Here is a 27,140-nt window from a genome sequence, read left to right as displayed (position 1 = left end):
TGAACAGGTCACGGGTAAGAAGCAAAAAAATCACAGCCTATGACCTGTCCATGACTTATACCATAAATATCCTGATTGAATCTTGGGGGGGGAAGCCCTTGGGGGGGCCTGTGGCACATGGGGTGGGGGAGAAGCCTTTGGGGAGCCCCGCTGCTGCTGCTCCAGCCTCTGCCAAGGGGAAGCCCTGTGGGGGGGGGTGTGGTTGGGGGGAAAGCCCCATGGGGCTTGCTGCCGCTGTAGCCGCCGCTGCTTCAGCTGCCACGTGGGGTGAGCCCCAGGGTCCAGCAGCAGCTCTTGCTGCCACCGGGAGGGGAGCCCCAGGGGGCCAGGTGCTGCTCTGGCCGCCCCCAGACTGCTGACAGGAGCCACTGAACTGTGGCTGCTCCCTGGGCCAGCCATGTCAGCCACAGCTCATGTGGTCCCTGGAGCCAGCCGCTCAGTCACCACAGTGGTCAGCCACACCAGCTGCTGCAGAAGTCACGGAGGTAGCAAGATGTCATGGAATCCAGACTTCACCGACCTTCATGACAGACATAGAGCTCTAGTCATAGCCTCTGCCTTCTCTCAGTGGATTCATTGTACAGCGAATTGCCCTTGATGGGCCATTAAGCAGGCTAGGTAGTGCTGATGCCAATCCGTCTGGGGGTGTTACCCAGATACGCAGCACAAGTTTAAGATATCAGTATATCACACCTATTTATAACTCATACAAAGATGATACATACATATAAACAAGAGTATCATATTTGACAAATTATGAAGTTTCCACTGATACCTTATATGGCATATCTTGTATGACTCATTGCAATTTTGTAATATTGGGATCCATAATATTATAAATGGTCACCCATATTCCATACGTCATAAATGGGCCCGATCCAGGCTCCTCCGTGGGGATTCTCATCTCAGTCCCACTGAGGATTCTGATGCTGTCCTGTTAATATCTGCTCCAATAGCTCTGTGTCAGATTGGAGTGGCTTTGCCGCCTGTGGGGCAGGAAGCCTTCTGGCTTGGCTGAGAGCTTTAACTTCTCTTTCCCTGACAGAGTGCAGTGACGTGTTTGCTGTGGCCAGCAGAGAATATCATTGTCTTTGGACTCGCCGAGGGGAAGGTAGAGAAGCCTATTGCTATCACTGAGTTATGGGCCACGGGCACTGCTCAGCAGTGAAGGGATTATACTGGTGACTTGCTCTACTGCACCAATTCCCCGTGAGTCTCTCACAACTGTGCAGCATGGCATGGGAGTGAGTTATTCATCCACTACAGCTTCCACTCCTCCCCCACAACCCACTAGAGACCACGGCGCTCCATGTGATCTCTTACCTTGCTGCTTGGCCTAAAGGTGCCAGCCCAGCATAGATGAGAGCTCTCCCTCGTTCTGTTTAAAAGCCATCTTGTGCTGCACCATGAGTGAATCCTTGTTTCTGACATGAGGACGGAGACTGCATTGACCAGTGTCCTTCTCTCCCTCAGGTTCGTTTAGCAAATACAAAGACCAACAAGTCCTCCACCATTTATGGGACAGATTCTTTTGTGGTCTCATTAACCTCCAAGTGAGTATGGAGCTGCCGCAGGCTCCCGTTGCCCCAGCTCAGTCTCCTGACCCAGCTACTGGCTCTGAAGAGGCCTCCTTAGTGCTGATGGGGCAGCTTCATAGGCTCCATTATAAACATAGATAAGCCCAGAGCCCCCCTCCCTTGGGGTTCCTGGTTTCTGTGTGTTTTACCAATAATACGGTAACATTGCATAAGCAGAACATGCCACCTGGTCACTATACTCTTCCTTTCCCACCTTCCCCTCCCCGTGTCAGTCTGTCTGCTTTGTCTTTACAGAGACTTTGAGCTCTCTGGGGCAGGATCCAGACCTTGAAATGTGTGTGCCATCGGGCAGATTGTGGGCACTATCAAGAAGTAACTAAGGAGAAACAGTGGGCTACCATTGATTCCTGCAACCTCATGAGAATCAGATCAGCTGGGGATGGGAGGGAAAAGTGAGACCATGAGTGCTGCTGTGACTCTATGCCGACTTGTCCTGGTGTCTCTTGACAGTGTATCTGGGAAGGGGATCCTGTCTGGCCATGCAGATGGAACCATTGTGCGCTACTTCTTTGATGACGAAGGCTCAGGTGAATCACAGGTACTGCATGGTTCTTTGGAAAAGGCTCCCTCTTGCACACATCCTTCTTCCTCAGTCACACCAGGCCTGGAGAGTAACTGGGACCTGTGGAAGGGAGGGCAGGTCAGAGGAGGGGCAGCAGATTGCTCTCATCACTGCGTGGCTAATGGAGCACTGATTAAATCATGGAAGGGTGTCTAGATCTAGAATTTGTGTGGGTAGAGGAATTACCCCAGTGCCTGTGAGACTCAAGGCTATTCACATCTCCGTGGGGCTCTGGGAGCACCCTGTTGCCCAGGAAAGCAGCGCTCAAGTTGTGAGAGCTGTGGGGTATGTGTATTGCCTTCTTCCCACTGCCCCCTGTTGTATTCTTCATAGTTACACCAACAGATTTTAACAGGAGATTTCCATTTGTAATGATCACCTTGGGTTTCCTCCTGAGAAGGCTTGAGACCAAACAGTCCTAAGCCAAGCTTTTCAGGCTATCCATAGTGGACAGGAAGGTGGAGGAGTGAGTACTCTATTCCAGCTGTCACTCACAGCAGCATTTTAATAGCAGTAACAGGAAGAATAAGTGAACAGCTTTAGTGGCTGATCCTCCTTCACAACGTGCCACAGGGACAAAGTCGTCTGGTGTCCTCATCCCAAATTCTTGCTGGATGTGGTGTCTGAGTGCCGCCTAGCCAGACCAGTCATCTCCCAGTCGTCTTCCCAAAACCTCATACTGATCATGGAAAGCTGGACCCTGTGGCCTTGGTTAGGGTAAAGGGAATGCCATTTCCACTCAGCCCTTCCCTCCCTGGCTGGAGTGGGTTGTGGATATATGTTACCCAGGGTGACAGAACCTGTGATCTTAGAGATCACTTTGCCAGGGCGAAGGTGTACTGAGTCCACGGTCTGTCATACTGACAATAAGCATCTCGTTTCCTGTTGGTCTGTCTGTACCTAGGTATTATCTCTTGGCTTACATTAGATTGTCGACATTTAAATTGTTAACAGTAGAGCTCAGAGTTAACACACATTAAGGTGATGGGGCAGCTTTAGCTCTGGTTTCAGGCTGTTTCTGTGGCAACTTTGGCAGTCAGCCCTAGAAACCCTCAAGAACAAGGGTCGGAAATTCCTTTGGCATGTGTGCTGATTTTGCCTGGCACGCGGCTGCCAGCCGGGGTCCCGGCTGAGTGAACGGAACCCCAGGCCAGCAGGAGGCTAAGTGGGGCCGGCGGCCGGGACCCCAGACTGGCGGCAGGCACGCCCCCCGGCTACCCCCTCACCATGCTTGGGTTCTGCGGCTCCCGGGAGTGTGTGCCGCTGGGGCGCGGGGCCCTAAGTCTGCTGCGGGAGGGGTGGCAGTGGCGGCTCACACTTCCAGGAGCCGCAGAGCCCAAGTGTGGCGAGGGAGGAGCCGGGTGGCACACATGGGCCGCCATCCGCATGCATGTGCTGCAGGAGCAGCCCTCCCCCCCCCCGAGTTGGCACCAGGTGTGCCTGCCTCTGGGCTGCAGCCCCCCGGCTTCCCCCTCACCGCTCTCGGGATCTGCGGCTCCTGGAAGTGTGAGCCGCCGCTGCCCCTCCCACAGCTCCCCCACTCCCGCTGCCTCAGCACTCTGCAGGGGAGGGGCTGTGCGCACAGCAGCCCGGCTGCATGTTTTGCTCCATGTGGAGCCAGCATCTGACCGGCATGGGCATGGTAAGGGAAGTCCCAGGGGGCAGTCAGGGAGCAGGAGGAGGGTTGGATGGGTCGGGAGTTCTAGGGGTCCTGTCAGGGGGCAGGGAGTGGTTGGATGGGGCATGGGAGTCTGAGGTCTCTCTGGGGGCGGGGGTGTGGATAAGGGTTGGGGTAGTCAGAACAGGTAGGGGGTAGAGTCCTTGGGGGGCAGTTAGGGTGGTGGTGAGATCTCAGAAGGGGGCAGTCAGGGGACAAGGAGCAGGAAGGCTTAGGTAGGGGGTGGGGTTCTGGGGGGCAGTTAGGGGCAGGGATCCCAGGAGGGGGCAGTCAGGGGACAAGGAGCGGTGGGGGGTTGGGGGTTTGGCAGTCGGGGTGGGAAGTGGGAGGGAGTGGATGGGGGCAGGGCTAGGACAGGGCTCTCCCCTCTGCTTTGATTGTTGAAATATGGTAACCCTAGGCAAAGGGGGAGCCGGGGGGTGCATGGGGGCTGGTGCCCGCATACATCCACTGCAGCCTGCAGGAGCCCCCGGGGGGGAGCGCTGGGCTGCAGCCTGGGAAGGAGTGGTGCAGCTGCCCCCCCCAGCGGTGCCACCGCCCCCGCCAGCAGCGCCGCCGCCTTTGCAGGGCTGCTGCCCCCCTGCACCATGCTGGCTCCTCCATGGCTGGGGCTCGCTGCTGCTGCTGCAATCGGGACGCTCTGGCTCTCCGGTGCCTCTGGAAGGCAGCTCCTCCCTGCCAAGCTCTGCAGCAGCCCAAGCCCAGCAAAGCCAGTGAGTGGACTCAGGGCGGGGGCCACCGGGGTTGGGTGGGGAGGGCTCGTGGGGGGGGGGGGGCTGTGCACCCTCTAGGGGAGATCAGGGGGCAGGGAGAGGGGAACCTGGTCTTGGGGAGCAGCCCCTGGGCATGGCTGGCCCCTGGGCAGGCTGGCCCCTCGGTCTATAAAGGCTCATTGGGATTTGCTCCTCAATGAACCGATGTGCGGAGAGGAGCAAGGTGAAAGTTTCGCCTAGGGCGCAAAATATCCTTGCACCGGCCCTGCCCCAGGGGGTGCGTGCACCCCAGGTTAAGAACCACTGCACTAAACTGATAAGATCTGCATTTTAATTTAATTTTAAATGAAGCTTCTTAAACATTTTAAAAAACTTGTTTACTTTACGTGCAACAATAGTTTATAGACTTAGAGAGAGAGACCTTCTAAAACGTTAAAATGTATTACCGGCACGCAAAGCCGTAAATTAGAGTGAGTAAATGAAGACTCGGCACACCACGTCTGAAAGGTTGCCGATCCCTGCTCTAGAAACATACTTTTTAAACAAGCCGGTAGGGGGCTTTGTACTTGGTCTGCTCAGTCTGCTGCCGGTGCTGCTGCTCTGTTCAGGACATTCTGTCTTGTTTCTTGTAGGGTAAATTGGTGACACACCCCTGCCCTCCATATGCCCTCACCTGGGCTTCCAGCAGTATCGTGGCTGCAGGCTGCGACAAGAAGATTATAGCTTATGGAAAAGAAGGCCACATAATTCAAACCTTTGATTATAGCCGGGATCCCTTGGAGAAGGAGTTCACCACAGCAGTCACTAGCCCTGGGGGCCAGTCAGTTGTCATTGGCAGCTACGACAGGTATGGTGCCTAATGGCTGGGCCTTTCCTTTAGAATGGCCTTCCTCGCCTGCGGCTTGTAGTTTTTCAAGCTCACTGCTTCATCTCTTCCCACAGGCTGAGGGTGTTGAACTGGAGCCCCCGCAGGAGTGCCTGGGAGGAAGCCAAACCCAAAGAAATCGCACACCTTTATACTATTACAGCCTTAGCATGGAAGAGGGATGGCTCGAGGCTCTGTGCGGTGTGTACCATGAAGTGATAGCCTCAAGCTTCCTCCAGAGCCACCCTGAGGTGTCCTGGAATGACAGCCCTGCCTGCTGCATGGCGAAGTCTGATCTGTGTCTCTACAGTCAACAAGACATAGCACTGGGAGGGCCAGCCAGAGGCCAAGGGGGAGGGATGGGACCTAGAAACACAAGGAGGAGGGGTGGGATCTAGGTTGGGAAAGAAGTTGCTGCAGTCTGATATGTGATGAGTCATGAGAGTTTGAGAAATGGCACAAGGGGTGCTTCAGCGGCAGCAGCAAGATTCCTTCCTCTAGGGAAAATAACAGAAGGGGTTTGGCCTAGCCTTCCCAAATGCAGTGTGCCCTCTGTCTCCCCATAGCACCTGGCGGGGTGGGGAGGAGCTGAGCTGGCATTAACCCCTTGTATTTCAGGGACCAGAGAGTGCCCCTGTCTCTGCCTTGGGGATTCTGTTCGAAATTATCACAGGCTGAAAGTCCCCATGGCAAAAGATGTGCCCTACTAGGCTGTTCCTTGTAAGACCTTGGTCTTTCAAACAACCTGGTCTCATTCTGTGATAAGATTAGAAGTTTGGTTGCTAAGGATAACTGAGTCGGTATAATATACTGAGACTATGGAAAGGCATTTGGCTTAGTACTGCATGACATTCGATGTAAAAAATGACTACATGTTAATGAATTGAGAGCTGGCTGACAGACCTCACACAGTAGTTGTCAGTGGGGAATCCATCATTAAATGGCAGTGTTACAAGCGGGATTCCACAGGGATCGTACTAGGCCTGACACTAATCTACATTTTCTTCAATGATTTGGCAGTAAATATAAAATCACTGCTGATCAAATTTGTGGTGACAGAAAGATTGGTGGAATGGTAAATAACTGAGGACAGGGCAGTCATACAGAGCAGTCTGGATAGCTTGTAAGCTGGGCCCATTCAACCAAATGTGTTTTTAATGCAGCCAAATAGAAGGTCAAACATCTAGGAAGAAGGAATGTAGGCCATACCTATAGAATAGAGGCTCTGTCCTGGAAAGCAGTGACTCTGAAAGGGATCATTTTGGACAGACAGCTCAACATGAGTGCCCAGAGCAACGTGCTAGTGAAAAACTCTAATGTGATCCTTGGATAAATAAGCAGAGGAGTAGTGAGTATGAGTCGGGAGGAGATTTTACCTGTGTATACGGCATTGGTGAGACCAGTACTGGAATACTCGTGCCGTTCTGATGTCCACTTTTTAAGAAGGATGTCGAATAATTGGAGAGGATGCAGAAAAGAGCCACAACGATTATTCAAGGGCTGGAGCAAATGTCTTACAGTGAGAGAGCTTCATCTGTTTAGTTTATCGAAAAGAAGCCTGAGGTGTGACTTGGTTACAGTATCTAAGGACCTTCACTTGCTGCACTCTACCTGCCTTGTGTTTGCTCCCCAGGGCACCCTTTGTGGAGGGGTGGAGCAGTTTGATTGCTGCCTGCGCAGGAGCATTTACAAAAATAAATTTGAAATGACATATGTGGGGCCGAGCCAGGTAAGCAGTTCATAGGCTGTGTGAAGCGGGTGTCTGAGTGAAGCTGTGATAATCAGTCACCTGGCATGCTTGGAGTCCTCAGTACTGTCTGCTACTCTCCTGTCTCACCCAGGTCTGCCTCCCCAGCCCACTCCCGGTCCCCAGACCCTCCTGGAGACTCCCTGCAGTCTGCTGTGACGGGTCTCATAAACTCTCACAGCTGGGCTCCTGCTTACACCCATCCCCAATAAAACATTGGCTTTGTTTAAAAAATTCTGTTCAAAAGAGTTAACGGTGCCATTGGGATTCAGCAAAATGCTTAAACAATTCCACTGGCTTGGAAAGCCCTGTGCCTTCTAAAACACCCAAATATTAAAAAGTCTGGAAACGGAATCCAGCCTCTCTCCTTGCCGTCCTGCCCACTCCATGCCAAACTTTAGCCCCTAAAATTTGGAAAATATACATAGACGTCAACACAGTGCATTACCAGGCAAGGGTAAAATCCCATTGCTAGCCAAGGGATCCATCTCCATCAGTTTGCTGGGAAATGTGTATGGTTTTGCATATTTTAGGAACAAGATTCAGTGTGGGTGAGTGGTGGAGGGCAGCTGGGATGACAGACCTGGAGTCAGTTCCTGGATCTAACATAGGCTCATTGTGTGCCCTTGAACAAGTCACTCAGTCTCCTTGTGCCATAGTTCCCTATGGGTACAATGGGGTGGGGGGTAATGCTCCCTTTCCTGCAGGAGTGCTGTGTTTGTGAGGGGCTGGGGCATAGAACTACCTAGACAGATAAACATGTACCTTCCTTAGGATGAGAGCTCTTGTGTTCTGCTCTTGTAGGGGCCAGCGAGCTTCCTTACCTCTCGCCCCACTCTCTCCAGGTCATTGTGAAGAACCTTTCCACGGGAACCCGAGTGGTGCTGAAATCCCACTATGGCTATGAGATTGACGAGGTGAAGATTTTGGGGAAGGAGAGGTACCTTGTGGCCCATACCTCAGATACACTGCTGCTGGGGGATCTGAACTCCAACAAGCTCAGCGAGGTACTGGAAATTGCTGCAGGACTGTGGGGTTGACCTGGTGTCTCTGGATTCCCAGGCAGACTCATTGGCGTCGGAATAGTGTGTTGGTTAAAAACAACTAGTGGTTTTAATAAATTGGAGGGGACTGGTTAGCTGAGAGAATTGGTAGTGGGATCTGGGGCCTGTTCTGTTAATTTAGATGGAATAAATGGGCTGAGCATTTGAAATTTAAAGTATTAGATAAAGCTTTCATTTTAAGGCCAGGTAAAATGCCCCACAGGGTTCATCCCCTCGCAGTGCCCTTCTCAAAATTGGGTCAAGGGCTTTGTGCTTAGCAGCCAAGTCTGAACTTCTTGTCTCCAGTGCAGCTCCTGCTGACATCAGTTCCCTAGCTTTGGTAGCATCCTCAGGGGAAGGGATGCCATATGTATGACCCCCAGAAACAGTGCTAAACTGGACTGGGAACAATAGCACCTGTTCAGAAACCTGAGCCTATAGACACTGCTACTACGGTAGTCAGAGCAGGCGTTGGCTGGAGTTAATCTCCAGGTTTATCTCTCCAGTGCCCAGCACCAAGCACAGTATTCCTCTCACATGTCCAGGCATACTTGTTTCTAATAAGGAATCAGGTCTTGGCGTGGTCAGTTTACTCTCCAGTTTATCTTGCCTGTGGTCCTTGAAGCTATGACTGAAAGCCGCTGCTTGGAGGAGGAAGGACCAACTGCAGCTGCTTTCTCTGGCTGGCTGGGTTTGCTGCCTCAGTCTGTTTACTGCCCTTGGACATCACTACAACTATTCTGTTGTTAATTATTTTCAGTTGCCAAAGGTGTGCTGGGCACCTCACAGGGTAACTCTGCACTGCAGCTGGAAGCTGTAATTCTTAGCTCTGGTAGATATCATGCGTTAGCTCTGCTCAAGCTAGCACACTGAAAATAGCAGTGTGGCCACAGTGGCACAGGCAGCAGCTTTGAGTCGCCGCTGAGTAGCTAGTGAATGTATATCTACCCGAGCTGGGAATTACAGCTCCTAGTTGCAGCTTAGAGGTAGCCAGAGAGACTGGGGAAAGGCACCGTCCGGCACAGAAGGAAGACAGATCTGTAGTCAGCATGACGCATTTCAAGTAAGAGCATAAACAGCGAGGTGAGGAGAGGGCAGGCAGAGGTTCTGCCCCTTCCCCTCCTTTCTCCTGAACTTCAGCTCCACTGAATTCTACAGAGGCGTTTAACTGAGGCCAGGAAGGTGGCTTGGGGAGTGTTCCATGCATGAGGGCAGCATGGAGGAAGGCATGGAGAGGAGGCCTGTGAGAGAAGGAGATGAAAAGATATTCTAGCACTAGAAAAGGTTCAGAAAAGGGCAACTAAAATGATTAGGGGTTTGAAGAGGGTCCCATATGAGGAAAGATTAAAGAGGCTAGGACTCTTCAGCTTGGAAAAGAGGAGACTAAGGGGGGGATATGATAGAGGTCTGTAAAATCATGAGTGATGTTGAGAAAGTGAATAAGAAAAAGTTATTTACTTATTCCCATAATACAAGAACTAGGGGTCACCAAATGAAATTAACAGGCAGCAGGTTTAAAACAAATAAAAGGAAGTTCTTCTTCACGCAGTGCACAGTGAACTTGTGGAACTCTTTACCTGAGGAGGTTGTCAAGGCTGGGACTATAACAGTGTTTAAAAGAGAACTGGATAAATTCATGGTGGTTAAGTCCATAAATGGCTATTAGCCAGGATGGGTAAGGAATGGTGTCCCTAGCCTCTGTTTCTCAGAGGATGGAGATGGATGGCAGGAGAGAGATCACTTGATCATTGCCTGTTAGGTTCAGTCCCTCTGGGGCACCTGGCATTGGCCACTGTTGGTAGACAGATACTGAGCTAGATGGACCTTTGGTCTGACCCGGTACGGCCGTTCTTATGTTCTTATGGATAGACAGGCTCTGTCGTTGGTGGAGGGAATGTGAAAGGAGCTCAGGTCCAAGGTGCAGGCTGGGGCCCTGGGACGAAAGGCAGGGAGCTCAAATTTGACACCAGCTCAGTGGGGAGCCAGTGATGGGGATGGGGGTCTTATCAGGGGCGACTCCAGGCACCAGCACGCCAAGCGCGTGCCTGGGGTGGCAAGCCATGGGGGGCACTCTGCTGGTCGCCGCGAGGGTGGCAGGCAGGTTGCCTTTGGCGGCATGCTTGCGGAGTGTCTGCTGGTCCCGCGGCTTCGGTGGGCCTCCCGCAGGCATGCTGCCGAATCCGTGGTACCAGGGACCTCCCGCAGGCAAGCCGCCGAAGGCAGCCTGCCTGTCGTGCTTGGCGCGGCAAAATACCTAGAGCCAGCCCTTTATCTTATTACCTGGAAAAGTAGGAGGAATGGCAGTGCAAACTGCCCGCTGGCTGTGCAGGCTCCTGAAGTGTTGGGAGGTGAACTCTTGTGCAGCATCCCTCGCTGTGCCAACTCAGGCTGTTTGCATGGAAGGCACCAGGCTTGTCTGTGCTGCTGTGGAGCATGGAAGGAGGTTAGTTCCACAGAGCCAAATAGCAGTGAGATTTCAGAACCCAAGCCAGATGCAACAATCGAGATGAAGTCAGAGCTGAAATGCTTCTGCTGCTTTGATCGCTAGCTGGAATCCCATCTCGCTGCCCCCAGATCCCGTGGTGCCTGCAGCTTGAGATTCCCGCAGTGCAGTGACAGCAACAAAAGGACCACCAGTGCAGCGCTCATTTACTCCATACCCTTGTGTTGCAGGTGGCCTGGCAAGGATCCGGAGGGAACGAGAAGTTTTTCTTTGACAATGAGAACGTGAGTTGGATTGGGTGAAACTCTTCCCTCTCCTGGCTGAACACACCGTTCACAAACTGCTAACATGAAATCTGTCCCCTGGGGTGGCCCATTTCTTTGCCATGCCTCATTCTGTCCACTCAACTCATGCAGCTTGTGGCCTGCTCCCTACCCTGACCACGTTTCAGGGAGCAGAACAAACCTTTGGTATGAGAGCTGCAAAGACAGTGTTTCTGCTACCCGAAATGGGTCAGCTAGTAAGCTTAGGGAGGACTAATGACCCACTAGAGTTTGGCAGAAAGCAGCATGTTTATTATATTGATAGCTAAGCTCAAAAGACGTGGGCAGGGGGGATGTCACACACACTTGCATACTCATGCTCCCAGGACAGGCATGGCACTGGAGATGTCAGGATCCTTTAAGGTAAGTGTCCCACAGCACAGTGATGGATGGTGCGATGAAGGTAGGTCTTCCCGAGGCACGATGGAATGCAACGCAGTGAACTACTGGCCAGGCGGTCTGGGCGAAGGGCCTCTATGGGAGGTACAAGCTTGTGAGTGCACTCCTGAGCACATGGTCCCTTCCCCTTTTAAGGACCTGCTCCTCATGGCCTGCAACTAGAGATGACTTGGCTGCGTCTGGTTGGTCACACTCCACCTCAGCCAGTGTCCATGCAGTGTCTATGCACTGGGTGTTTGAGTGCTGCCTAATTAGAGTCCAAGACATCTTGTCTATCTAGGAGCTCTTCTGATCTTCCAGCTGTTTAAGCAGCCCATTCATCCCACAAATGTTCCAGAAGGGAGGGGTGGGGGAAAGCCACTTCACAGGTATTCAAAGAGAGAGAGGAGACAAGGGGAGGTGAGGAGTGTAACAGACCTTTTGAGCATACAGGTTATACAGAGCATACAGATCACTGCTGCTCCTACAACAGTTTCCACAACAGAAGGGTGGAAACACTGCCCTGGCAGCAGAGGGGCAGGGCAGAGGAGGAAGACACTGGGAGGAAATTAGACATACAGAGAACAGACATGTGACTCACTTGGGGGAATCCTGCTTCACCTGGCAGGGCTGAGAGGCTTGGAGGAGTTGGCTTACTAGCCTACAGCCTCTCTCCTACAGCACAAGAAACCTCATCCCAGTGAGCAGTGAGACCAAGGATGGAATGAGCTCCAGAATCTGAGCTCTCTTCCTGGCCCGAGAGGGTGAATCCAGGTCAGGGTGCAGGGCATCCCTTCCACCAACACAGCTAGTACCTGTGCCCCTCCACTGAGACCTTTCTCTCACACTGCCTGCTGTAGGAGTCCTGTCTTCTGTCTCCCTATAGGTCTGCATGATCTTCAATGCCGGAGAGCTGACTTTAGTGGAATATGGAAGCAATGAAATTCTGGGATCTGTCCGCACAGAGTTTATGAACCCTCATCTCATCAGGTAAGTGTCGCACCCCTCCTTATCCCCACCACAGGCACTGCCTTGAGACGACGTGGGACTGGTCGGGAGCCATCACATCCCAGATTGTCCCCATTGCATGGGTCCTAGCCCTGAGACACAATGAGACCCAGGTTATTCCTGGATGGTCTCTGAGACTTAGCCTGCACTTAAAAGTTAGGTTGAGGTGGCTACATTGGTCAGATGTGAACAGTCTTACATCTCTGACTGACATAGCTTTGCCAACTTAAGTCTCAGTGTAAGTGCATGTGCGTCAGCAGAAGAATGTTTCTGTCCACGTACCTACCATCATTTGGGGGGGTGGTATTTCTACACCTATGGAGAAACCCCTTCTGTTGGTGTAGGCTATGTCTACACTGCAGGGCTAGGCTGCTATAGTCTCCGTAGTGTAGACACCCTCATTAAATCTGCTGCCTGTGGACACCGTTATGGCTAGTAGGTGCACAGTTGTTATAGGAGGACAGAAGTACATTTGTCACATGCACTTTTGTGCATGACTCTGATGTTCCTCTTTCTGAAGAGGTACCCCTAACCCACACCTGGAGGCCAGCTGGTCTGACTAGTGCTAAATGGAAGGTCTCAATGCCACTGAGTCTTGCTCTAGCCCTAAAAAAAATCTGTTCTTCACTTCTCTCCCCTTCGCAACTGGCCTCTTGTTGAGTATCGAAAGGCCATTGTAGAGAAACTAAATTAATTCTTTGGATCAGTTTTCATGGTTGAAGATGTGAGGGAGATTCCCAAACCTGAGCCATTCTTCTTAGGTGACAAATCTGACGAACTGTCCCAGATTGAGGTGTCAGTAGAGGAGATTTTGGAACAAATTGATAAATTAAATAGAATAAGTCACCAGGACCAGATGGTATCACCCAAGAGTTCTGAAGGGACTCAAATGTGAAATTGCAGAACTCCTAACTGTAGTTTGTAGCCTATCATTTAAATCAGCTTCTGTACCAAATGACAGGAGGATAGCTAATGTGATGCTTATTTTTAAAAAGGGCTCCAGAGGTGATCCTGGCAATTATAGGCCAGTAAGCCTGACTTCAGTACCAGGCAAACTGGTTGAGACTATAGTAAAGAGCAGAATTATCGAGATGACGCATAGATGAACATAATTTGTTGAGAAAGAATCAACATGGTTTTGTAAAGGGAAATCATGCCTCACCAATCTACTAGAATTCCTTGAGGGGGTCAACAAGCATGTGGACCAGGGGATCCAGTGAATATAGTGTCCTTATATTTTCAGAAAGCCTTTGACAAAGTCCCTCACCAAAGGCTTTTAAGCAGAGTAAGCTGTCATGGGATAAAAGGGAAGGTTCTCTCATGGGTTGGTAACTGGTTAAAAGATAGGAAACAAAGGTTAGGAATAAATGGTCAGTTTTTAGAATGGAGAGAGGTAAATAGTGGTGTCTCCCAGGGATATGTATTGGGATCAGTACTATTTAACATATTCATAAATGATCTGAAAAAAGGGGTAAATAGTGAAGTGGAAAAATTTGCAGATGATACCAATTACTCAAGATAATTAAGTCCAAAGCAGACTGCGAAGAGCTACAAAGGCGTTCACAAAGCTGGGTGACTGGGCAACAAAATTGCAGGTGAAATTCAATGTTGCTAAATGCAAAGTAATGCACATTGGAAAACATAATCCCAACTATACATATAAAATGATGGGGTCTAAATTAGCTGTCGCCACTCAAGAGAGAGATCTTAGAGTATGTTTATGCTACAAAATTAGGTCGATTTAATAGAAGTCGATTTTTTAGAAATCGATTTGATACAGTCAATTGTGTGTGTCCCCACTAAATGCATTAAGTCGTCGGTGTGCGTCCACAGTACCGAGGCTAGCATCGACTTTTGGAGTGTTGCACTGTGGTAGCTATCCCACAGTTCCCACAGTCTCCGCCATCCATTGGAATTCTGGGTTGAGCTCCCAGTGCCTGATGGGGCAAAAACATTGTCGCGGGTGGTTCTGGGTACATGTTGTCAGGCCCCTCTCCCTCCCTCCGTGAAAGCAATGGCAAAAAATTGTTTCTCGCCTTTTTTCCTGGGTTACCCGTGCAAACAACATACCATGGCAAGCATGGAGCCTGCTCAGCTCACTGTCACCGTATGTCTCCTTAGTGCTGCTGGCAAATGCGGTACTGCAGTGTTACACAGCAGCATCCCCTTGCCTTGCAGATGGCAGATGGTGCAATATGACTGCTAACAGTCGTCGTCGCCCCGTGGGTGCTCCTAGCCGACCTCGGTTAGGTTGGTTGGGGGCGCCAGGGCAGACATGGGTGCTCCTGGCCAGCCTCAGCTCGGTTGGTTGGGGGCACCCGGGCAGATATGGGTGCTCCTGGCCGGCCTCGGGCCTGGACAAAAATGGGAATGACTCCAGGTCATTCTCTTTAAGTTTCGTCTAATGGAGATTCAGTCCTGGCTGGAATATCATGCCAGCTGGAGGCTTCTGCCTCAGGCTGCTCTTCCAGTTGGCAGCACAGCACGGTCGCATCTACCCCAGCCTACCCCTTGCTCCCATGGGTCATGAAGCCTGGACAGTAGTAAGGAGCAGTTCGACTATAGGCTAAGCAAGTGCAGAATGGTGGTAGAATTTAAATTTGGACGTTTAAAAGCTCATTGGTGCAGTTTACTGACTCAGTTAGACCTCAGTGAAACCAATATTCCCATCGTTATTACTGCTTGCTGTGTGCGCCACAATATCTGTGAGAGTAAGGGGGAGACGTTTATGGTGGGGTGGGAGGTTGAGGCAAATTGCCTGGCTGCTGATTACGTGCAGCCAGACACCAGGATGGTTAGAAGAACACAGCAGGGTGCACTGTGCATCAGAGAAGCTTTGAAAACCAGTTTCGTGACCGGCCAGGCTACGGTGTGAAAGTTCTGTTTGTTTCTTCTTGATGAAAACCTGCCCCCTTGGTTCACTCTACTTCCCTGTAAACCAACTGCCCTCCCCTCCCCCCTTTAATCTTCACTTGCAGAGGCAATAGTCATTATTGTTTCAAATTAATGCATTCTTTATTAATTCGACACAAATAGGGGGATAACTGCCAAAGTAGCCCAGGAGGGGTAGGGGAGGAGGGAAGCATGGGGGTGGGGTAGTTGTAGGGGCACCCCCTAGAATGGCATGCAGCTCATCATAGAAGCGGCATGTCTGGGGCTCTGACCTGGAGCGGCTGTTTGCCTCTCTGGTTCTTTGGTAGGCTTGCCTGAGTTCCTTAAGTTTCACGCGGCACTGCCGCGGGTCCCTGTTTTACCTCTGTCCTTCATGCCCTTGGAGATTTTTTCAGATATTCTGGCATTTTGTCTTTTGGAATGGAGTTCAGATAGCACAGATTCGTCTCCCATTTGGTCCATGCTGGAGCTTTTGTGATTCTGGGACTCCACGGTCACCTATGCTGATGAGCTGTGCCTGGCTACCTGTGCTGATCAGCTCGCCACACTGGCCAAACAGGAAAATGATATTCAAAAGTTCGCGGGGATTTTCCTGTCTACCTGGCCAGTGCATCTGAGTTGAGAGTGCTGTCCAGAGCGGTCACAATGGAACATTCTGGGATAGCTCCTGGAGGCCAATACCGTTGAATTGCGTCCACACTACCCCAAATTTGACCCAGAAGTCTCGATTTCAGCGCTAATCCCCTCATAGACTCATAGACTCATAGGTCAGAAGGGACCAATCTGATCATCTAGTCTGACCTCCTGCACAAGGCAGGCCACAGAACCCCACCCATCCAATTTTATAACAACCCCTATCCCAGGACCGAGTTATTGAAATCCTCAAAAATGGTTTGAAGACCTCAAGCTGCAGAGACACCACCAGCAACCGACCCGTGCCCCACGCTGCAGGGGAAGGCGAAAAACCTCCAGGGCACCTGCCAATCCGCCCTGGAGGAAAATTCCTTCCCGACCCCAAATATGGCGATCAGCTAAACCCTGAGCATGTGGGCAAGAGTCACCTCGTCGGGGAGGGGTACGGAAATCGATTTTAAGAGCCCTTTAAGTCAACCAAAATGGCTTCGTCATGTGGACGGGTGCAGGTTAAATCGATCTAACACTGCTAAATTCGACCTAAACTCGTAGTGTAGACCAGGGCTTAGAGTCATTGTGGATAGTTCTCTGAAAACATCTGCTCAATGTGCAGCAGCAGTCAAAAAAGCGAACAGAATGTTGGGCATCATTAAGAAAGGGATCGATAATAAGACAGAAAATATCATATTGCCTCTATATAAATCCATGTGACACCCACATCTTGAATACTGTGTGCAGATGTGGTTGCCCTATCTCAAAAAAGATATATATTTTAATTAGAAAATGTTCAGAAAACAGCAACAGAAATGATTAGGGGTATGGAACAGTTTCATATGAGGAGGGATTAATGAGATGGTGACTTTTCAGCTTGGAAAAGAGATGACTTAAGGCGGGGGTATGATAGAGATCTAAAAAACATGACTGGTGTGGCAAAAATAAATAAGGAAGTGTTATTTACTCCTTCTCATAACCCAAGAACTAGGGGTCACCAAACAAAATTAATAGGCAGCAGGTTTAAAACAAACAAAAGGACGTATTTCTTCACACAACGCACAGTCAATCCATGAAGCTCTTTTCCAGAGGATGTTGTGAAGGCCAAGACTATAACAGGGTTCAAAAAAGAACTAGATAAGTTCATGGAGGACAGGTCCATCAATGGCTATTAGCCAGGATGGGCAGGGATGGTGTCCCTAGCCTCTATTTGCCATAGCCTGGGAATGGGCAAAGGGATGGATCACTTGATGATTACCTGTTCTGTTCATTTCCTCTGGGGCACCTGGCATTGGCCACTGTCAGAAGACAGGACACTGGGCTAGATGTACCTTTGATCTGACCCAGCATGGCCAGTCTTTTGTTCTTAATGTTTGCTCATTTCCCTGTGAGGAGCTGAGATGTTCACTCTCCCATCTCTGTGTTTGCCAGCCCAACCTTGAGGTAGCTTCCGGTCACTCACCCTTACCAGCTGCCTCAACAAGTCAAAAAATGGCTAATGCCTCATCCTTGCTTCTCCACCTGTGGCATCCGAGTCAACTGAGCACTAAATGTGGCTTAGTCAGGCCGAATCCTTATGCATACGCTCCCCTCTAGACTGTTGTGGCAGTGCAGCCTAGCCCAAAGTGCTGGCCACGCTGTCAGAGGCAGGATGCTGACTTTCTGGACTAGACTTCAGCAAACACTTTGCAGGGTCCTGAGTCTGTGAGTCAGGAGGTGATTGTAAGGGTTTTGGCCATTTTGGTACACTTATCAATCATGGATGTTCCTTGAGGGACTAAAGGCTATTTGCAGTGCATCTGTAATTCGGCATCCCTGAGCATCCTCTGACAGATTCCTTTGCTCTGAATCGGTGCCGTCCATCCCTAAGGAGGCTTCAGTTGCACCCTTTGAGTGAACAGAGGCAGCTAACAGGAGAATTGAAGGGCATTGCTGCAGCCTCTGTGCTTGGAGGTAGCAAGACTTGGTGAGTGGTGCATTTGGTCTTTCTGGGGGTTGTCTGTTTCACTGTTCTTTTGCACTCTGTGTATGGGCTGCATAGCTAAGCCAAGGGCCCCTGAGGAAGCAAACAATTAGGAAATTGGAATAACTCATTTATGAGCATAAATTTAATGGAATTGGTATTATTGAAACTTGAAGGGGTGATTCCCATGACTGGAATATTAAATCAACGGCTATAACCTGTTTAGGAAGGATTGTGTGGGCAAAGGGGAAGGGAACATGGCACACTATGCAAAAATGGCATTAACTCTTTCTGAGTCACTGAGAACTTGGAATGGTCTTGAATGCTTACTAAAGAGGTTTTGGAACAAATTGATACATTAAGTAGCAATAAGTCACCAGTAGCAAACGATGTTCACCTGAGAGTTCAGATGTGAAATTGCAGAATTACCAACTATGGTATGTAACATGTTGCTTAAATCAGCCTCTGTACCAGATGGCTGGTGGATAGCTAATGTGATGCCAATTTTTTAAAAAAGTACCCACAGTGATCCTGCAATTACAGGCTGGCAAGCCTAACTTCAGTACCAGGCAAACTCTTGGTACTCAGAACTCTGAGACCAGGTCCCTGCTTCCTTGCCTGGTTGCTGTTACCCAGCGTGATTCCTGCTTCCTTGCTGTGACCCCAGTTGTTGACTCTGGCTTTGATCCTTCGTGTGACTTCTGACTCCAACTCTGGCTTGACCCTTGGCATGACTTCTGACTGTGACTGAACTCTTGGCGTGACCATGACCCCAATGCTACCCATGGCTCCAACCACTAGATCAGACTCAGATAGCTCCTGTTATGGGTCCTGAGAGTATAAATCAGATGCTAGGAATTTAGGAGGTTGATAAAGGAAGAAAGGGACACAAGAAGAAATCTATGACCAGCAGAGTTAAGGACAATAAGAAGGAGTTTTTAAGTTTATTAAAAAACAAAAGGAATGCTAACGATGGTATTGGTCCATTACTAGAGGGAAATAGTAGAATTGTTCATTGATTTATAGATTCTAAGACTAGAAGAGACCATTGGGATCATCTGGTCTGACCTCCTGTATAACACAGGCCAGAGAAGTTCCCCAAAACTATTCCTAGAGCAGATCGTTTGAACAACTTCCAATCCTGAGTGTACATTTAACAGTAATTAACCACTGGAACAATTTACCAGGGGTCGTGATTCTCCATCGTTGACCATTTTTGCGTCAAGATTGGATGTGTTTCTAAAAGATCTGCTCTAGGAATTATTTCGGGGCAGTTCTCTGGCCTGTGTTATACAGAGGGTCAGATTAGGTGGTCAAAATGGCTCCTGTTGGCCTTGGAATCTAGGAATCTATTAATTTGCTCTAATTTTTGTGCTTGGAGCCTATTTGGGATAATTTGTGGCATACCAGCCTGGGAGTCTGGCCCCTGCACCTCCCAGAAGCTGTCTCTAACGTGCAGATGCTCCCAAGTGAGTGGTGGTGTGAGGCTCCTGGCTCTTGCTCCATTCGCTTCCACTGCCTTCACGGGTTGCTGAGCCTGAGCTGTAAGGACTGAAAACCTTGCACTCACAATGTGATGAAATGGGAATTATCTGTGACAGTTTTATGAATTCTGTGCGTGCCTCAGTTTCCCCTCTGTCTTTTGCATTATTATCCTGGGGAGCAAAAAGGGTTACGTCTCCTCTTGGGGGCAGCACAGGACATGAGGTGAGGCTATTACCTTGTCTGGGATCCAGTGATTGAGGTGGCTGTGGAACTGGCTGGACCCTGCTGCGCGGAGAATCCAAAACAGACAATAGAAAGCTCCAATGACCAGAACATTGACAGCTAGCAAACAATGACACAGAGCAAGGAAGTTTTTGAGACATGACCAGCAAGGGATAAAGAGTGGGATTCTGGAGGAGGCTGGCTGCTCTCCTCTGGGAGTGACTAAGAAGTGAGAAAGGGACCGAGCCTGAGATGGAATCCACTACCACTGGGCTTCTCTGGCTTGACCAGAATATATGATCTTTAACCTTTATTTCTGAATGCTAACCTCAGGCCTTCCAGTGCTGTGTTCCAGTTGCCTAATAAGTCCTCCTCATTTTTGAAAGGCCGGTTTGGTGTCACCAAAAATACTGGCTAGGGAGCATTAGTCCCTGAACAGCGAACATGTCTCTATCTCAGCTGGATTGCTGAGCAGAGCTCCCAGTGCGAAGCAGGAATTCTGCAGTCCCGGGGCTCAATCTCAGAGGCAGTGAGGTTGTGTAGCCTAGCCTGAAGGAAGAGTGAGACCCATGGGGAGTCTGACACACTGATGGGGTTCCTCCAAAAGACTGTTCAAGCTGGGGCATAGGTCTTATCCCACGGATCCATGATACAAGGTGTTTCAGAGGCAGAATTTCAGGGACCTGAGTAACTGTCCCTTCTAGGTAGAGAACCACCAATCTGCAGGGACTGAGGGCTATACAAACCCCCATGCGACCTGATGGATAGGCTGGGGTGGTTGTGGGGATGGAGAGCCACAGGTCAGGAGGTGTGGTTCCGTGGGTGGAGGGGGACACAAGGGGTGGTTCTGGGGGAGGGTGGGAGATGCCCCAGGTGGTTTGGCAAGTGCACAGCATTGTCAGTCATTCTGCACTCTTCTCCATTACAGTGTTCGCATCAATGAGAGGAGGCAAAGAGGGATGGAGGAGAACAAGAGACTGGCATATCTCATCGACATCAAAACTATAGCAGCAGGTGAATGGTGACCCTCGTCGTCCCTGCCCCTGTCTACATTCACATTTCTTCCAAGAGGCGAATCATTAGAGTCAAGTTGCACCCATGTCTAGCTGGGAGGCTGCCCTTCTCACGGGTGTGCTACATGTCTGGTGAGGATGGTGGGTCTCTGGGGCAGCGCCATGTCTCCTGTCTCTGTGTGCGGCCATCAGTCATAACTGTATTGCTGCAGGCACTGTCAGTGCACAGACCCCTCGAGCTGATGAGACGGGCATTAGTGCTGCCAGGTGAAGCTCCCAGAGTTGGGAAGTATCAGCGCGTTCTGCCCCGATGCCTTAGGTATGCGATATCATGGTGCAGTGAGACCCCGTCTCATCTGGCATTGCAGGACTTGAGTTCTGGATGCTGAGGTTGAACAGTGTGCAGAGAACAATGGAGTAGGGCAAGAATGATTGGCAGTCTGGAATGCCTGCCGTGCGGTGAGGCTAAAGAAGTGGTTTATTTAGTTTAATAAAGAGAAGGTTAAGAAATTACTTGATCATGGTCTACAAGAACTCACCTGGGGAAGAGATTTCTCATAGCAGAGATTCTTTAGTGTAGCAAACAAATGCAGGAGGAGATCCAGTGCTTGGAAGTTGAAACCAGGGCTGGCTCCAGGTTTTTTGCTGTCCCAAGCAACAAAAAAAAAGGGGGGGGGAGGGGGAATGGAGTGCTGCCGCCAAAGGAAAAAAAAAAGAGTACCGCCCCTTGAAAAGGGCCACCCCAAGCACATGCTTGGTACGTTGGTTTCTGGAGCCGGCCCTGGTTGAAACTAGACGAAGATCGGAAGCAAGGTGCACATTTATACAGTGAGGGCAATTAACCATTGGCACAACTTACCAGGCAGTGTGGCAGATTCCCCAGCACTTGGAGTCTTTAAATTGGGACTGGGCATCTTTCTAAAAAATCTGCTGCAGCTCATCCAGCAGTTATACATTCAGTGCAGAAATCGCTGGGTGAGGTTATCTGGCCTGTGCTGTGCAGCTCAGACTCGATGTTCATAATGGTCTCTGACAGCCTTAAATAATGAATAAAAACAGAAGAGAGAATTGCTGTCTCTCACCATCATGAACAATAAGGTTCTCTCCTTCCTGGCATTGCTCCCCAGCCCCCTGCTGGCCATGTGGTCAATTACAGGTTGTTCCTTAGTGGTAGGTGGCAGGGATGCACAATTCCTCTGCACCCTGGACTACATAGACCAAGGGTGTAAATCCCTGTCCTCAGCTCCTCTCTGCCAGCTGCAGTACCATCGGGTATGCTCGAAATCATTCTTAGGTAGCATAATTAATTGAAAACATTTTAGACTCATGTCAGTTCATGGTTTGGGAGGGTTTGGCTGGGTATATTGAGGTTTTGCTGCGTCTGGATTTTTTGGGCCTGGCCCAGGATGGTGGATCTGCCCCAGAGATTGCAGCTGAAGAGGTGTTCCTCTTCTCCACAATTTTCTGTCTTTGGTGGGAATTTAAAGTGCCTTCCTGCCTCAAGGAGGGGTTTTGGTGGAGGGATACGATGACTGTAAAGCTTTCTCTAAAGATAAGAAGGACTGAAGGACTCAGCTCCAGGAGTGGCTCCTGCAAGAGGCTCTGGGGGGATCACCTCCCAAAAAGCTTTCCCCAGGCGTGAGTAGCATGACCCCTAAGCCTCCCTCGGTGCCAAACCCTGAGGCTAAAGCCCCCAGACAGAAAGGGGTTATCCTCGTGTAAATACACTCCGCATATGGATTTTATCTGGATAACAAGAATATCCAGAGATAAAGCAGGTAACATTAATGTTGGCAGGGCGGTAAAACCCTCTGCTTCAGGGGGTCTCTAACAGTTGGGGCTGGGATGAAACTTTCATGAGGAGCAGTTTTAATAGATTTTTAAAGGCCAGAGGGAACCATTTGATCATCTAGTCTGATCTTCTGTATATCACAGGTGGCTGATTTTTCACCCATTTATCCCTGTATTGAGCCTAGTAACTTTTGTGTTTGGCTAAAGCATCTTCCAGAAAGGCAGCCAGTCTGGATTCGAAAATTTCAAGAGATGAATAATCCACCACATCCCTTGGTAGTTTGCTCCAGTGATTAATCAACCACAATGATAAAATATTGTGCCTTATTTCTAATTTACATTTGTCTGACTTCAGTTTCCAGCCATTGGTTCGTGTTCTGCCTTTCTCGACTGGACTAAAGAGCCCGTCAGTATCAGTATTTTCTCCCCAGGAAGGTCCTTAGACACTAATTCAAGTCACCTTTCAGTCTTCTTTTTGCTAAACTAAACAGATTGAGCTCTTTACATCTCAAGCTTTCCTTGGTTTTCCTCCATGTGGCTATCGTGCACCTGGGGGATTTGGCCCCTGTGTCACTAGTCTCGTTAGAGAGCAGAACTGACAATAGACTTGGGTCTACTTCTTGGCTTAACAAGGCAAAAGTTCCTGCAGGGATCCCTTGGCTTCCATGTCTGTGTTTCTGGGAACACAAGTTCTGCTTGATGTGGCTTCCAAGTTGCTCATCAGTGGAATCAGGGGCACAGTGCCTACCAATGTCCCCTCTGCTTTACCTCTGGGCGGGATGGCATTGATGGCAATGCCAGGGCATGCCGGGACTTAATGGACAGAATGGCAACAGGCCAGGACGTTTGTCCAGGAAGCCACACAGACTGACATCCAGGATCTCCAGGAGAAAGAGAGAAAGGGGCGTGAGTGGCAATCTGGCCATGAGTTGTTGTCTGTGCAACTCTCGCATTGAAGTCACCGAGGAGGAAAAGTTGCTCAGTTGATGGTATTCTTTTGATAACTCATTAAATGTATCCTCCTCAGGATTAGGTCTGAGTGTTGGTGCATAAGCACTAATGATGTTCACAGAGCCTGTGGTTGTCTGAAGTTTAAGTGAGATGATGTGCCCTGACTTCTCAGTGGGTGTTTCTAGGAGCTTTACCCACTTGTTTCTCATAGCAAAACCGACACCACGCAGACAATTTTCTTCACTGCTTTTACCTTGCCAAAAAAGGTGTAATTGGCCTCTTGGACAGAACCAGCATCTGCAAGTTTCATTTCCACGAGTGCTGCAATGTCAGCGTTGACTTTATACAGCTCACTGTCTATCAAAGCTGACTGCTGTGTGCTGCTTGTGTGTTGTAGGTTGTCATCATTGGTTAATACCGGACATATGGTCCCAACATTCCAGCTTCCAAGGCAGAAAGTTCTTGGTTCCTTATTTTTGCCAGGTGCAAGATTTCCATCTGCCTTTCAACTTTTGGTCTAGCCCCACGCACCCCAGGAGGTGGACAGACCGTGGTGGGTCAGTGCTAACTGTCTGGGGGCTGCCTGGCTGTGTGGTGGGCGATGGCTGACCAGTGGAACGCAGTGATTCCTCCCACCAATCAAGTGAGAGCTTATAACCCATAACTGCCATCTTCTGTGTTTTGTCCATGCTGCAAGCAAGGATGGAGTGTCCTCTCCATGTGATGTTGCTGCAATAGCCTGAACAGTTGATATGAAGGTGCTGCTTTGCCCATATGTCAGCGTCCTCCTCTCAATTTCACTGGTTTGGACCAAAGGAAGGACGGGAGTCAATATATTTGGAACCAGCTGTGCTGCAGGATTTGCCAGTGCAGAGGAGATCTTCCATTTGCCTGTCTTTTTGTGCTCCATTTCTAGATTGGTTAGTAGCCTCAGCTGAAGGGCCCAATCTGTCCTGCATGGATGTCCTTGGCAGAAACACAGTGAATTTGCTCATCTGCCTTTTGATGGCATTTCCTCCATCAGGGATTCCGCTACTCTCCTCAGGCGCTTGTCCGGCAACAGTTGTTGGCACTTCCTGAGATTTCTGGGTCAATTAACCGCTGCCCAGCACTCAGCGTTGACCAGTACAGATTGTACCACTTGTGGTCATAGCGGTAGCAGGTTTTCAATTCTGATCTGACAGATAAGAACTCTCATAAGATTTTTAAAAAGTGACAGAGTCCTGTTGCACCTTATAGACTAACAGAAGTATTGGCGCATAAGCTTTCGTGGGTGAATAAGATTTTAGTTATTTTCCACGCTGCTGCATGTGACAGAATAGCCGTGTCCATAAATGAGGGGTTACTGCAACCAGCTCAAACCTCATGTTGATGCCAGTGATGATTGGGAGAGCTGATAGGGAATACCAAGTTCCCACTAAAGACTTAGAGATGTTTTATACCCGTCTGGCACACAATTCACTGCTGCTCGAGAGCGCACACAGCAGCAATCTTACAGCAAACTTTTCTGGACAAGCTCATGGCACAGAAATCAGTGCTCCCAATGAGGATTTCTAACTATAGGGCTCTCCTATCTAGATATGATTATGTCTGTTGTCAATCAAATGTTTAAATCTTTAAATCAAGTAGCTTCAGAAATCTCAATATGAAATGTGGAATGTTATTAATGAAAGACTTTGCAGAACAGCTTTACAGACAGCTGGAGATGCAGCTAACACGGGCGTCTGTTCAGGTGCTACAGCATTAGTCATGAGAAGAGCTTCATGGTTCAATCCTCTGGTTTCCCATGTGAAGTTCAGGATACATTTTGAGGGAACAGGTTTATTCAGTTTCAAGACTGATGACTCCTTCCACACTGTGAAGGTTTCAAGAGCTACCTTAAAGACACTGAGAATTTATACTTCACAAACCAGAAAGCGTTTGGCTAGGTCTCTCACCAATGGCTCCTAAGCAAAGTAAGCTGCTGTGGGATAAGCGGAAAGGTCTTTTCATGGACCTATAACTGGTTAAAAGATAGGAAAAAAAAAAAGTAGGACTAAATGGTCAGTTTTCACTGTGAAGAGAGATAAATAGCGGAAGGCTGAAGGAATTGGGTTTGTTTAGTTTGGAAAAGAGAAGACTGAGAGGGGACATGATAGCAGTTTTCAGGTATCTAAAAGGGTGTCATCAGGAGGAGGGAGAAAACTTGTTCACCTTAGCCTCTAATGATAGAACAAGAAGCAATGGGCTTAAACTGCAGCAAGGGAGATTTAGGTTGGACATTAGGAAAAAGTTCCTAACTGTCAGGGTAGTTAAACACTGGAATAGATTGCCTAGGGAAGTTGTGAAATCTCCATCTCTGGAGATATTTAAGAGTAGGTTAGATAAATGTCTATTAGGGATGGTCTAGACAGTATTTGGTCCTGCCATGAGGGCAGGGGACTGGACTCGATGACCTCTCGAGGTCCCTTCCAGTCCTAGAGTCTATGAGTCTATGAGTCCCCCAAGGATCTGTACTGAAACTAGTGCTGTTGAACGCATTCATAAATGATCTGGAAAAGGGGTGAACGGTAAGGTAGCAAAATTTTTAGATACAAAATTACTCAGGATAGTAAACAAAACAGACTGTGAAGAGTTACAAAGGGATCTCACCAAACTGGGAGACTGGGCAAGAAAGTGGCAGCTGAAATTCAGTGTTGATAAATCCAAAGTAGTGCACCCTGGAGAAAATAATCCCAACTATACATACAAAAAATTGGGGTCTAAATTAGCTGTTACCACTCAGGAAATTGATTTTATAGTCATCAGTGGATCGTTCTCTCAAAACATCTGCTCACTGTGTAGTGGCAGTCAAATAAAATAACAGGAATTATTAGGAAAGGGATCAATAAGACAACAGAAAATATCATAATGCCATTATATAAATCCATTCTTTACTACACTTTGAATACCGTGTGCAGTTCTGGTCACCCCACTCCAAAAAAGATATGTTAGAATTGGAAAAGGTGCAGAGAACGGCAACAACAGTGATTAGGGTTATGAAGCAGCTTCCATATGATGAGAGATTTAAAAAGACTGGAACCGTTCATCTTAGAAATGAAATGCCTGAGCAGGCATATGATAGAGGTCTATAAATCATGAATGGTGTGGAGGAAGTGAATAGGGAAGTATTATACAAGAACCAGGGGTCAACCCAGTGAAATTAATAGGCAGCAGGTTTAAAATAAACAAAAGGAAGTTCTTCTTCACACAACACACAGTAAAATTGTGGATCTTGTTTCCAGGGGATGTTGTGAGAGCCAAAAGTGTAACTCGGTTCAAAAAAGAATTAGGTAAGTTCATAGAGAATAGGTCCATCAGTAGCTATTAGCCAAGATGATAGGCAAGGTAGGTGAGGTTATATCTTTTGTTGGACCCACTTCTGCTAGTGAAAGAGACAAGCTTTTGAGCATACACAGAGCTCCTCTTTAGCCAAGATGGTCATGGATGCAACCCCATGTTTTGGATGTCCCTAAACCTCCAACTGCCAGAAGCGGGAACTAAACTCATAGACTTTAAGGTCAGAAGGGACCATTATGATCATTTAGTCTGACCTCCTGCACAATGCAGGCCACAGAATCTCACCCACCCACTCCTTTAACAAACCCCTAACCTATGTCTGAGTTATTGAAGTCCTCAAATTGTGGTTTGAAGACCTCAAGCTACAGAGAATCCTCCAGCAAGTGACCCGTGCCCCATGCTGCAGAGGAAGGCTAAAAACCTCCAGGGCCTCTGCCAATCTGCCCTGGAGGAAAATTCCTTCCTGACCCCAAATATGGCAATCAGTTAAACCCTGAGCATGTGGGCAACACTCACCAGCCAG

At 49.1% G+C, this 27,140-nt stretch overlaps 1 protein-coding gene across 4 annotated transcripts in view; it reads left to right on the top strand.

Annotated features, from left to right (window-relative positions):
• Positions 1–27,140, top strand: part of IFT172 (intraflagellar transport 172) — a 115,350-nt gene that overhangs the window by 18,331 nt on the left and 69,879 nt on the right. For all 4 annotated transcript variants that reach the window (XM_050951104.1, XM_050951105.1, XM_050951103.1 and 1 more), the window contains exons 5-14: positions 1,046–1,111; positions 1,474–1,553; positions 2,049–2,136; positions 5,184–5,398; positions 5,494–5,617; positions 7,050–7,145; positions 8,009–8,170; positions 10,880–10,933; positions 12,237–12,340; positions 20,473–20,558. In XM_050951104.1, the coding sequence (XP_050807061.1) occupies positions 1,046–1,111; positions 1,474–1,553; positions 2,049–2,136; positions 5,184–5,398; positions 5,494–5,617; positions 7,050–7,145; positions 8,009–8,170; positions 10,880–10,933; positions 12,237–12,340; positions 20,473–20,558 (1,075 nt within the window). The remainder of the gene's footprint in view (positions 1–1,045; positions 1,112–1,473; positions 1,554–2,048; positions 2,137–5,183; positions 5,399–5,493; positions 5,618–7,049; positions 7,146–8,008; positions 8,171–10,879; positions 10,934–12,236; positions 12,341–20,472; positions 20,559–27,140) is intronic.

This window comes from Gopherus flavomarginatus, chromosome 4 (genome assembly GCF_025201925.1).
Source record: "Gopherus flavomarginatus isolate rGopFla2 chromosome 4, rGopFla2.mat.asm, whole genome shotgun sequence".
Classification (NCBI taxonomy): Eukaryota; Metazoa; Chordata; order Testudines; family Testudinidae; genus Gopherus; species Gopherus flavomarginatus.
This window is presented reverse-complemented; position numbering and strand designations above follow the sequence as displayed.